Here is a 13,060-nt window from a genome sequence, read left to right as displayed (position 1 = left end):
GTCTGATTCTGCCATCTTGATTTGATGGTAACCGGAGTATGCGTCGAGGAAACACAACGAATCGTGTCCTGCGGTGGCATCGATAATTTGATCGATACGGGGGAGGGGGAAGGGATCCTTTGGGCAAGCCTTGTTAAGGTCTTTAAAATCGACACACAGGCGCCAGGATTTGTCCTTCTTTGGTACCATCACCAGGTTTGCTAGCCAGTCCGGATGTTTTATGTCTCTAATGAATCCGGCCTCCAATAGCTTGGCTAGCTCCTCTCCCATAGCCTGTCTCTTGGGTTCGGAAAAACGCCGAAGGGCTTGTTTGACAGGTTTGAATCCTTTTAGGATATTTAAGCTGTGTTCGGCCAGCCTGCGTGGGATCCCTGGCATGTCTGAAGGGTGCCAGGCGAAAATGTCCCAGTTCTCTCGTAGGAACTCTCGCAGTGCGGCGTCTACATCAGGGTTCAGTCGTGCCCCGATGGAAGCTGTTTTATTGGGGTCCGTTGGATGGACCTGGAATTTGACTATTTCGTCAGCTGGCTTGAAGGATGTGGATTTGGATCTCTTGTCGAGTATCACATCATCCCTGTTAACCGTGGAGCGCAGCGCAGTCAGTTCCTCGGCCGCTAAGGCTTCGGATAGTGCCTCAAGGGCTAATGCGGCCGTCTTGTTTTCGGCGCGGAGTGCTATGTCCGGATCACTAGCTAGAGTGATAATTCCATTCGGCCCGGGCATCTTAAGCTTCATGTACCCGTAATGGGGTATTGCTTGGAAGATTGTGAATGCTTCCCGCCCTAGTAAAGCGTGATGTCCGCTCTTAAACGGGGCCACCTGAAACGTGACTTCTTCGGACCTGTAATTATCCGGCGTGCCGAACACCACATCTAGTGTGATTTTTCCTGTGCAGCGCGCTTCCCGACTGGGGATTATTCCTCTAAAGGTTGTGCTGCTTCGCTCGATGCGGTTCCAGTCTATTTCCATTTTTTGAAGGGTTTCCTCATAAATGAGGTTCAGTCCGCTGCCTCCATCCATGAGCACCTTGGTGAGGCGAAAGCCGTCCACTATGGGACTGAGGACCAATGCGGCTGGTGCTCGGGCTGTTCGGAATCTAGGTTCATCACTTGCGTTGAAGGTAATGGCAGTGTCGCTCCATGGATTTATTGTTGCAACTTGATAGACTTCGGCGAGGCTGCGGAGTGTTCTTTTTCGCATATTGTTTGATGCGAAAGTCTCGAAGACTGTGAGAACGGTACTGGTGTCCTCGGGCTGGCTTTCTGCGGCCTCCAGGATTAAGAGGTTCTCGCCGATTTTGGCCACCTGCCGGAGTATCCAACATGCTCTAAGGCTGTGAGTTGGTGTGGCGTCCTCTGTACTGTGAATTCTACAGGGTCCATCAAGCCACCTTTCCAGTACGGTTCCATGCCCTGTAGAGGGTTTTGGCTTTTTGGTGTTTATCCCGGGTGTCCTATGATGATGCACCCTCTTAGTTCGGACGGGATTACTATTCAAGGCCGGATTGTCCCAAAATTTTATTTCGGTTTTCCAGGCGCTTTCCATCGCACAGTATTTTTGTACTATGGACGCCAAGTCAGCGAAGCGTGTAATATCACGATGACTTACGGCGTTAAGTATTCCCTCATCCGTGCAATTACTGCAAAAAATAGAGATTGCGTCTCCCTCGCGGCAATCCTTTATCCTGTTCATAACCAGGAGGAATCTGGCCCAGTAATGATGTACTGTTTCCTCGGGCCTCTGCCTGATTTGGGAGAGAGCGCTTACGTTTGGGTGGGCGGGTGTCGTTGAATCTGAAGCCTCACCCAATCCAAGATTCGGAGGCCGAAGAGTTTCCGAACTCTGAAGTTCGGTTCTTGGATGTTGTCCAACGAATCTAGCCCGTTGCCTGATCCTAAGCTCAGGTCTTGAGTTACATCCTCCTCTCGCGGGTATTCGGCTTGGAGGAGTCGGGAATTCGGACGTAGCTAGTCCTTAAAATAGATGAAGGGTCGCCGCACTGCGCCTCTACCACGGCAACGTGGTGGGTGACTTGGGGAGAGTTAATTTCTCTTAGATCGGGTTTAAGCCCAACCTGGTCGTAATCCGTAGCGACCCCCAGGGCGGCGATGCGATCCAAGAGCTCGTTTACGGAAGAGAGCTCCATTGGATCTAGCTGCTCGACGAGCTCCGAGCTGACGTGTAGGTTGCTTTTGATGACCCGAGAGGTCACCGTCGGCGCAACAGCCGAACAGGCGGTCATGAGGAAACCACCTAGCCGGAGGGTTTGGCCGACAGCCAAGGCTCCCTTAGCAACGGCGCCGTCTTTAAAGACGGGAGGAAGCATCCTTCCTGATTGTGACGGCACAAAGGAACTCTCAATGAAAGCACCAATGTCGGTGTCAAAACCGGCGGATCTCGGGTAGGGGGTCCCGAACTGTGCGTCTAGACCGGATGGTAACAGGAAGCAGGGAACACTTTGTTTTACCCAGGTTCGGGCCCTCTCGATGGAGGTAATACCCTACTCCTGCTTGATTAATATTGATGATATGGGTAGCACAAGAGTAGATCTACCACGAGATCAAGGAGGCTAAACCCTAGAAGCTAGCCTATGGTATGATTGTTGTGTATGGAGTTGATTGCCTACGGACTACAACCCTCTGGTTTATATAGACACCGGATAGGGTTAGGGTTACATAGAGTTGGTTACAATGGTAGGAGATCTTGAATATCCGCATCGCCAAGCTTGCCTTCCACGCCAAGGAAAGTCCCATCCGAACACGAGACGAAGTCTTCAATCTTGTATCTTCATAGTCCAGGAGTCCGGCTGAAGGTACAGTCCGGCTACCCGAACACCCCCTAATCCAGGACTCCCTCAGTCTCTCTTGTCTAGAAAAAAATTATCAAAAAATTTGTAGCGTTTGGACTCCATTTGGTACGTTTTCCTGGAAAACCAAAAACAAGCAGAAAACAACAACTGGCACTAGGCACTGGGTTAATAGGTTAGTCCTAAAAAATGATACAAAATAGTTCAAAAAGTTATATAAAATATCCAAGATTGATACTATGATAGCATGAAACAATCAAAAATTATAGATACGTTGGAGATGTATCAGCCGCCTCAACGGCGATCAGAGCGCTCAGGGGAGGGGGGCATGAGCAGAGCACGCCGCAGCTGCCTCAACGGCGAGCAACCACCTGCATATAGCGGTTCTAGTCAACCGTTTGGCACCCATGGGAGGCACGACAGCCCATCCATCGGACACGATGACGATATTTGGACTGTGTGTGATAGTGGGCATACACGTACACATCTGGGAACCATTTTGGGCTTCGAACCAAAAACCATCAATACATTATGAGCTTGTTTCCCGTCATATTCCAAATTACCACGTAATACGTAATTACGAATCTATTCACATCGATCAAATCTAAAAGTGTTCCTGATGACCCACAATTAGTATAAGGAATCAATCACAGTCATTTCGATAAGTAAGAGTGTCGAACCTATCGGTAATAGATTATTTTGTAGCAAGGTAATTCATAACGGATAACAAGTAACAATAGTAGGAAATGTGCAGCAAGGTAACCCAATCCTTTTTATAGCAAAGGACAAGCCGGAACGATGTCTTATGAAAAGCAAAGTGTTCTCGAGGACACATGAGAATTATCATCTAGTTACTTTCATCATGTTTGTTTGATTCACGTTTGTTACTTTGATAATTTAATATGTGGGTGGATCGGTGCTTCGGTGCTGTTCTTACGTAAGCAAGCCTCCCACTTATGATTATCCCCTCTCGCAAGCATCCGCAATTAAGAAAGAAGAATTAAGATAAATCTAATCATAGCATGGAATGATTTCTCTCTCGTCTACCTCAACATTTATTTTATACGGGACTCTTGAGATAGCATCATTGTACACGCCCTTAAGTTGTACACTCAAAAAATAGAATGCGATTCAGTTGTATCTATAAAATTAATTTCACAGGTGTCCAAATAAATAAGCAAGGAAATGAAAAATAACCATAGAGGCTTTTTAGATAAGATGGAAATTTTAGATCCTGTGGTGATGTGCAACCTAGTAGATACAAAACAAAAAAGCTAGTTCATGAAGTTTCCTGACAGTAACCCGGGCCCTACCGGAGGGAATGAGATTAGTACTTTGTGGTGGTGTAAAGCCAGTCTAGACGTTTCATGCAAAATGCAAAAAGAAAATGGAACGAACAAGATGTGATTTTTATGGTGAAGGATGAAGGCATCATTGTTTCTACGGCGGCGCACGCTGATTTAATAATGCATGCATACCCGCAAAAAGATGCTCCGGGCCCGTAACCCACAAGGAACCGAAGGCAGGCAGCTTAGATTTCTTTTAGGCCGTTGGATGCGCCGATCAGGAGGCTGACAAGCAGCCACGTCGACGCCTTTGATGGACTGAGCCAGGGTAGCCAGGAAGCCAATCCTCAGCGTGTGGCTCCTGGGCGATGCCCAGCCCCATCCACACAATTAACATCTCATCATCCACTCCACTTGGCTCGCCTCACTACTTATCGCAGCCATCGCGCTAAGCAAAGCCAATTAGAGCCTAACAATCACAGCTTATCTCGCCTGACTGCGTGATTACGCAGGGACGCTCTAGAATAGTCGCGCACGCTGTAGGTCACTCCAGTCGTGTTGGACGTTTGCACCATGGCCGTCTGTGCGTGCACCTATATAAGCCGCCATAGCCAAGCTGCACCGATCGGCATCGCATCTGTACTTGCTAGCCAGCGCACCCTCTCTTTTATCCACATCAGCTCGGTCGATCACTGACCATCTCAGTCGAGCTGCATCTGCAGGTGTACTAGTAGTACGCCTAAGCTGAGCTTGCATATACCACTGTACGCACATCAAATTAATCTGAAACTAATTAAGTTATCAGGTGCGGGGAGAGAACAATCGACACGATGGCTTCTGCTTTCTCGTCCACCGTTGGAGCTCCGGTACGTATGACTAGACCTACACTCATGGCAGCTGATCCTTAATCCAGTGGACAGAACGTATGTACGTCTACTCGCTAAGTTACTAAAACAATACTCATCGCCTCCTCTAAATATGGCTGACTTGCTACATATTTTCAGCTTTGGATTGTTTCATTTTGTACAATTACAATATAATTTGTGACCGTGTGATCTTGCTTTGAGATTTGGACGCGACAAGCAGGGCCTCCTCTATGTGTTGACTCGGACAAGGTCATCTTTTCCTCACCCATGCCTTCCGGGGCTTATCGAGACTAGGGTGGTGGGGTGAATGGTCGGCCGTCGTGGGGCGAGGCTATCAAATGAGGTCATTTGTGCTCGGTTTGGGCATGACCATAAATGTTGAGCTAGCACGGCAAAGATAATGTAGGCAGCACTAGCTGCTGATTCTTGGTGGCGTGGATGAAAAAGAATAGGAGTTGCGAGTTGGTAGCGAGATTTTCTTAAGGAGCAACTATTGTGTGGTTTGTTGAATCACGACGCAAACTATAAATAGTGCGGGGTGAGGGTTGAGAAATGTGCGATGTTAGTGGTTACACTCTTTAGATGGTATTGCGGGGAGGAGGAGAACAAAGGTAGGACCTAAAAAAAGTCTCGAGTGAAGGCACACGGTTGTCTAGCCTGTTTGTGAGAATTTTGAGTGACATATAGATTCTCAACCGGTTCTTCTTTGTCTCCTGCCTTCAAGAAGGGGACCGAGTGAGGAGAAAACTAGATCTAGATCTAATAATCTTTAAAAGAAAAGTGAATGGTCGATATGAAGGAGGGAGGGAGAGGGAAGAAAGATTGAATCTAGATACAACAATTTAAAAAACTGACTATTTTTCATTATTCTCCATCAGCAAGAACTTTTGGCTGAGCTGGTTAAGTTGTTATGTAATCCAATATGTTATTCAAGCCATGAGACATCAATTTCAAGGCCCAGTATGCAGAGGCAGACCGAGAAACTATTTTGACTACGGGCCAAACATAAGAGTGGTGATACATTTTTGTCTAAATTCATTGAGTTTTAGCATTTTCCCCTAGAAGTTATACAAATCATATTGAAATTTCATATTTTGAATGCGATCTTGGGCCCCCACTCCCCTCAACACGGGCCCACCCCTCCTGGTATGAGTTGGAGCGTTGAAATATACTTTCAACCTTCTGCCTCTCTTCATAGGCTCGAGCTTTTGGATGGACTAATTAATTTTATATGACATGCAATTAAATAGTGACTGAAGACTGAAAATGCCCAAATCAACGGTTGATACACTTCCTAGAAAACTTACGACATCTTTGATTCATAGTATTCCTAAATCGTTGGAATATGAAAAACATAGGAACAGAATGGCACACCATCTTTGAAACTTTTGAATAATATGGTTGTTTGATTGTGTACAAGAAAAACGTAAATTTTTTCACATTAGGTTGGAGTGGATGAATATTTTCCTACGAAAAACTAGTACAGATGAATCATAAGAAAAAAAAATCACGTGAATTGGAATCCTACAAATCAAACAACCCACATTGAAAAAAATAGCCTAAGGATTAGAATCCTCCAAAATTTCTTTGGGAATCCTCTGAATCAGAGAGGCCCTTATCTACAAATTAATGAAGCATATATTCAACTCAAGCGTGCATCGTGGCAACTGCTATTGAACCAAATGAGCCAACGTACATGAATCTGGTTGGGGCTGACTGCAATGTTATACTTCCAGGCGTCGACCCCGACCACCTTCCTCGGGAAGAAGGTGAAGAAGCAGGCCGGTGCGTTGAACTACTACCATGGTGGCAACAAGATCAACAATAGGGTGGTCAGGGCCATGGCGGCCAAAAAGGAACTTGACGAGGGCAAGCAGACCGATGCCGATCGGTGGAAGGGTCTCGCTTACGACATCTCCGATGACCAGCAGGACATCACGAGGGGGAAAGGCATCGTGGACTCCCTGTTCCAGGCCCCCATGGGCGACGGCACCCACGAGGCCATCCTGAGCTCCTACGAGTACATCAGCCAGGGCCTGCGCAAGTACGACTTCGACAACACCATGGACGGGCTGTACATCGCCCCGGCGTTCATGGACAAGCTCATCGTCCACCTCGCCAAGAACTTCATGACACTCCCCAACATCAAGGTCCCTCTCATCCTGGGTATCTGGGGAGGCAAGGGACAGGGCAAGTCGTTCCAGTGCGAGCTGGTGTTCGCCAAGATGGGCATCAACCCCATCATGATGAGCGCCGGAGAGCTGGAGAGCGGCAACGCCGGCGAGCCGGCCAAGCTGATCCGGCAGAGGTACCGCGAGGCTGCCGACATTATCAAGAAGGGCAAGATGTGCTGCCTCTTCATCAACGACCTGGACGCCGGCGCGGGGCGGATGGGCGGGACGACGCAGTACACGGTGAACAACCAGATGGTGAACGCCACCCTGATGAACATCGCGGACGCGCCCACCAACGTGCAGCTCCCGGGGATGTACAACAAGGAGGAGAACCCACGCGTGCCCATCATCGTCACCGGCAACGACTTCTCGACGCTGTACGCGCCCCTCATCCGGGACGGCCGCATGGAGAAGTTCTACTGGGCGCCCACCCGGGAGGACCGCATCGGCGTGTGCAAGGGCATCTTCCGCACCGACAACGTCCCCGACGAGGCCGTGGTGAGGCTGGTGGACACCTTCCCGGGGCAGTCCATCGACTTCTTCGGCGCGCTGCGGGCGCGGGTGTACGACGACGAGGTGCGCAAGTGGGTCGGCGAGATCGGCGTCGAGAACATCTCCAAGCGGCTCGTCAACTCCAGGGAGGGGCCGCCGACGTTCGACCAGCCCAAGATGACCATCGAGAAGCTCATGGAGTACGGCCACATGCTGGTCCAGGAGCAGGAGAACGTGAAGCGCGTGCAGCTCGCCGACAAGTACCTCAGCGAGGCGGCGCTCGGCCAAGCCAACGACGACGCCATGGCGACCGGCGCCTTCTACGGCAAGTAGAAAGTCCTATACTTAAGATGCATGCGTGCATGCATGCACTATATATATGCTGGAATATTTTGGACTCGAATCCACTCAAACTTTTTGATTCATCGCCGCACAGGTAGCCCAATTGTAAGTCTCTTCTTGAAAGAGAATCCAATTGTATATGTTTTCGTATTGCCTATATATACCTGAATCGTCATTTTCCGCTTAATCACTCTAATAATGGATGCAAGCTAGGGTCCCAACAACCTATCTCATATTAGCACTTGTTGGAAGATTAGCAGATAGCTGGAAATCCTCTGAAAATTCTTGATTAGGTACTGTGGATGTGGGGGTCATGACTAGTGACATGTATATTTTCCTCTTGACGGATTTGGAAACTGATTAACAAGGACAACATCACTAGAGCGCGTATTGGAGAAAGATTGTGCAAGGCAAACACGGCTAGCATTCTTCAAAAGGATCAATGGTCTGTAGTAGACCAAGACAATGATAATTCCAGGAAACTTGAGCTAAGCAGCACCAATAACATTTACATGAAAACATTACAGACGTGACATATACACACGCTATCATTTTCCCTTCAAATAAAAAAACACTGCATGACTTGCTTTTCTCTTAATACGTTTCATTTTTTTTACCGAAGTGGCAATATTATTGGAGTACACAAAAGTACATACCCATGTGCTTGATGTCAACCAGGACTTATTTGTGTGGTGCCAAATGACATCCCTAGCTTGATGGTTATCAACAAACCAGTATATGTATGGCAGCAACAAATTTGTGGTACTTGAACTAGAATACAATCTTGGGTGCCTCATCCAACAAGCAAGGAGAGACCCTTTTTTGTGGTTATGCAACGACATAGCTTGGCTAATAAACAAGACGATCCGGTGAAAGGAAAAACGAAAGGCACGGAAGAAAATGGAGATGATTTGAGCATGAATGGTTAGATTCTGTGGCCGTGGAAGGCCATGGAATTGATGGCCAGCAGACGTACCTGCAGCTGCAGCTGCAGCGTTTGGTCTTGACGGTCCAAGTCATCCAACCGGCCGGCCAAGAGGCTCAGAACCCAATCTCCAGCGTGTGGCCTGTGCGGGATCGGGAAGCTGATCCACAAGCAGGGGTGTGTGTATGCCGCCTCCTCCTCCAAGCTCCCCACCGCAGCAATATGCCAATCCATGTGTATTTAAGGCATCTCATAGCTGGGCCTCTATACTTTGAGCAGCAGCGGTCATTCATCGCTGATCACCAGCACAGCCGCGCATCCACCGTTGCTAGCAAGGTCGACCAAGCAGCACCGAGATGGCTGCTGCCTTCTCCTCCACCGTCGGTGCCCCGGTGCGTATGACACACTGATCGATCGATCAATTGATTGATTGCATCTCTTGTTTAGTGATGATATCGTATCAATGTCTTCAACGGCGTCTCATGTGTGTGTGTGTGTAATGTATACAGGCTTCTACGCCGACCAACTTCCTCGGGAAGAAGCTCAAGAAGCAGGTGACCTCGGCCGTGAACTACCATGGCAAGAGCTCCAAGGCCAACAGGTTCACAGTCATGGCAGCGGAAAACATCGACGAGAAGAGGAACACAGACAAGTGGAAGGGTCTTGCCTACGATATCTCCGACGACCAGCAGGACATCACCAGAGGGAAGGGCATCGTGGACTCCCTCTTCCAGGCGCCCACGGGCGACGGCACCCACGAGGCCGTCCTCAGCTCCTACGAGTACGTCAGCCAGGGACTCAAGAAGTACGACTTCGACAACACCATGGGAGGCTTCTACATCGCTCCTGCTTTCATGGACAAGCTTGTTGTCCATCTCTCCAAGAACTTCATGACCCTGCCCAACATCAAGGTATGCATCATGACTATTGATTAGCAGCAAGAAAATCATTCTGATTCTGGAACTGACCTTGAATCGAAATTCAGATCCCACTCATCTTGGGTATCTGGGGAGGCAAGGGTCAAGGAAAATCCTTCCAGTGTGAGCTTGTCTTCGCCAAGATGGGCATCAAGTAGGAATTCACATTCATCTATTATACATACTGTCACACAGTCATAGATGCATCAAGCCACAGTGCTAGTAATAGATAATGACGTGTGCTTTTCACCACAGCCCAATCATGATGAGTGCCGGAGAGCTGGAGAGTGGCAACGCCGGAGAGCCAGCCAAGCTCATCAGGCAGCGGTACCGTGAGGCTGCAGACATGATCAAGAAGGGTAAGATGTGCTGCCTCTTCATCAACGATCTTGACGCCGGTGCGGGTCGGATGGGCGGGACCACACAGTACACCGTCAACAACCAGATGGTGAACGCCACCCTCATGAACATCGCCGATGCCCCCACCAACGTGCAGCTCCCAGGCATGTACAACAAGGAGGAGAACCCTCGTGTGCCCATCGTCGTCACTGGTAACGATTTCTCAACGTTGTACGCCCCTCTCATCCGTGATGGTCGTATGGAGAAGTTCTACTGGGCTCCCACCCGCGACGACCGTATCGGTGTCTGCAAGGGTATCTTCCAGACCGACAATGTCAGCGACGAGTCCGTCGTCAAGATCGTCGACACCTTCCCAGGACAATCCATCGGTATGTTCCTCACAACTGCACCGCAGAGATAATATATATTCATCAGGGCAATCAAGTTGTATAGTATTAACAAAGGATGGTCAATCCTACACAGACTTTTTCGGTGCTCTGCGTGCTCGGGTGTACGACGACGAGGTGCGCAAGTGGGTGACCTCTACCGGTATCGAGAACATTGGCAAGAAGCTTGTGAACTCGCGGGACGGACCAGTGACCTTTGAGCAGCCAAAGATGACAGTCGAGAAGCTGCTAGAGTACGGGCACATGCTCGTCCAGGAGCAGGACAATGTCAAGCGTGTGCAGCTTGCTGACACCTACATGAGCCAGGCAGCTCTGGGTGATGCTAACCAGGATGCGATGAAGACTGGTTCCTTCTACGGTTAGAACATTCTCCATACACACCCACCATCTCTTGCTGCATAGGAGGAGGTGAACTACGCACAATCCTTTTATACTTTCAGCACCTACTTTACATACATACTTACTTCTCACTTGCTTACTTCTGAAACAAAAGAGAGTGAATCATAAACAAACAGTGGAGGCCTATTCTTCTTACCTGTTCATCCGGCATATCAAGCTCATCTTCTCATCAGATCGTCCAAAACAATTAAATTGCAGGTAAAGGGGCACAGCAAGGTACTTTGCCTGTGCCGGCAGGATGCACCGACCAGACTGCCAAGAACTTCGACCCAACGGCGAGGAGTGACGACGGCAGCTGCCTTTACACCTTTTAAGCATGCCAATTTAATATCTGATATTTTTATCCTTTGTACCTAAGTACCGCATCGCATCCAAGCGATTGCTGGGCATGTTTTGTTAATATATAAAGATATTGAGTATACCTATTTGGTAAAGACAAATAGAACTGCTTATCATTTGTCACTCTCAGTGTCCATTCCTTCAGTGGAGACTGCTTCTGCTTTGTTGCAAACAGAACAAAAAAGTATTAATTTGAGCTTCAGCTTATTAATTATTATTGAACAAACGCATGGAAACTAAAAGTCACTTGTGATTAAGTGATGCATACAGCGTGTAATTTTAGCGCTGCTGTCCCGGCCAAATTACAACCCCCCCCCAAACTGAAGGTCGTTTAAGGTTAGAAAGACAAACAGAAAGGAGCACTTGTTTCACACAATTGCTCTGAAAGGTGCATCCTTAATAAGCAGCTCGATCATGCTGTGGTTCCCTAAGTGCAAGAAAAAAGTATGCCACCAACGTTGTCCACTAATCGATTAGTAGCGATAGATTTAAATCAATTAGGAAAAAATGTCGCTCATGTTAATATACGTACACCTCTGTATAAGAAAATGAAAACTGTAATTTTCAGTGGTATGCTCTCTTCCATTCAAATAACACCCAGCCAGTTAGTAAAAAATGTATTGGAAGATAAATAGCATGGAGATGGCCGCAGAGACTTGGACATGCTCATGATCAGAAAATCTGTCCAGGAAATAAGAAATAACTATGTCAGCTGAACTTGAAACAGCTGAGTATCTACAGGCGTTAACTATAAAACTCATCGTATTGAATAACTCCACTTCAATCCCCATACATAAAATCCTCGAGGATCACTACCGTCCAAATTTGCATGCACAGCTCCACAATCTACAAGACAGGCTAGAACCATTAATTATGTTTTGAGTAACATTAGATGGTGTGAAATTTCTAGCGTTAGTATCAATTCGAAGAGCATAGCTAGGTGTTGTTATGCCTGATGCCTGTTCAATAAATTCATGAATGATGGTATGTCTCGCTGATCTGTGACTATGTCCTAGAACATTGTTGATCATCATCTTCTACTTGTGTTTCTGTTGCATATAACAACATTGTTCGTTGGGTTAAGGGTGATTTCAGTCAAGCATTAAGTGCAGAATCACAATGTTGGTGCCAAAAGAGTTCCATCAGATGGAGATGGAGCTCGCCGCCTCAACCTTTCCCCTCCCCGCCCCACCCACGCTCCCCGCCCGGCCTTGACGCCTCCCCCGCACCCTAAACAGGGGGCCTCCCACCTTTGCCCCCATCCCCCACCCGCCTCGCCAGCCCTTCATCGTTGTCCCACCGCAGCTTGTTAACGATGACATAGCTAGGTATGCCTTCGTCCACTTCCGCACTCCCGTTCACAACCCATTCCCTGAGATTCGCCGCGTGCTTCGGGAGCACGGTGGCAACCCTGTCTTCCGCGTCGCGGCGTCTTTCCGTGGCGCAGGCCTTGTCACCTTCCCCACTGCTGCTGCTCGCCACGCCGTCATCACGCGTGGCCCTATGTATGTCGACGGGAATACCATTTCGTTCGAGCCCGCTGAAAACCATGGCCGCTCCGCTGCCCTGTTTGAGGATGATCTCACGGAGTTGGAGGCCATCGGCTTCCCTCTTGAGCTCTGGCATCCTTCGGGCATCCACTTCATCCTCAACTTTCTTGGTGAAATCTTCCCCATTGATCAGTACTGTCTGCTATCCGACGAGCGCACTTCCATTCGGGCTCATGTCGCTCTCTTCAAAGGAACCACTCTCCTCGATGCTCTCACAG

The 13,060-nt window shown here is 48.4% G+C and overlaps 2 protein-coding genes across 4 annotated transcripts; both read left to right on the top strand.

Moving 5' to 3' along the window:
• The first annotated feature begins 4,551 nt into the window (after positions 1–4,551).
• On the top strand, positions 4,552–8,153 carry LOC542853 (ribulose bisphosphate carboxylase/oxygenase activase B, chloroplastic). Of its 2 annotated transcripts, XM_044508031.1 has the most exons (3): positions 4,568–4,814; positions 4,898–4,958; positions 6,695–8,153. In XM_044508031.1, the coding sequence occupies exons 2-3, from the start codon at positions 4,923–4,925 to the stop codon at positions 7,955–7,957; spliced, it is 1,299 nt and encodes a 432-aa protein (XP_044363966.1). In that variant the 5' UTR covers positions 4,568–4,814; positions 4,898–4,922; the 3' UTR covers positions 7,958–8,153. The 2 variants fall into 2 exon arrangements, with proteins under 2 accessions (XP_044363965.1, XP_044363966.1); XM_044508030.1 differs by having other exon boundaries at positions 4,552–4,958.
• Positions 8,154–8,996: 843 nt separating this feature from the next.
• Positions 8,997–11,415, top strand: LOC123086288 (ribulose bisphosphate carboxylase/oxygenase activase A, chloroplastic). 2 transcript variants are annotated; one of them, XM_044508028.1, is made up of 6 exons: positions 8,997–9,283; positions 9,401–9,802; positions 9,877–9,962; positions 10,064–10,536; positions 10,631–10,912; positions 11,152–11,415. In XM_044508028.1, the coding sequence occupies exons 1-6, from the start codon at positions 9,248–9,250 to the stop codon at positions 11,265–11,267; spliced, it is 1,395 nt and encodes a 464-aa protein (XP_044363963.1). In that variant the 5' UTR covers positions 8,997–9,247; the 3' UTR covers positions 11,268–11,415. The 2 variants fall into 2 exon arrangements, with proteins under 2 accessions (XP_044363963.1, XP_044363964.1); XM_044508029.1 differs by having other exon boundaries at positions 10,631–10,962.
• The last annotated feature ends 1,645 nt before the right edge of the window (positions 11,416–13,060 follow it).

Source organism: Triticum aestivum, chromosome 4A (assembly GCF_018294505.1).
Source record: "Triticum aestivum cultivar Chinese Spring chromosome 4A, IWGSC CS RefSeq v2.1, whole genome shotgun sequence".
Taxonomy (NCBI): Eukaryota; Viridiplantae; Streptophyta; class Magnoliopsida; order Poales; family Poaceae; genus Triticum; species Triticum aestivum.
The sequence above is the reverse complement of the archived record's forward strand: the minus strand, read 5'-3'. Positions and strand labels throughout refer to the sequence as shown.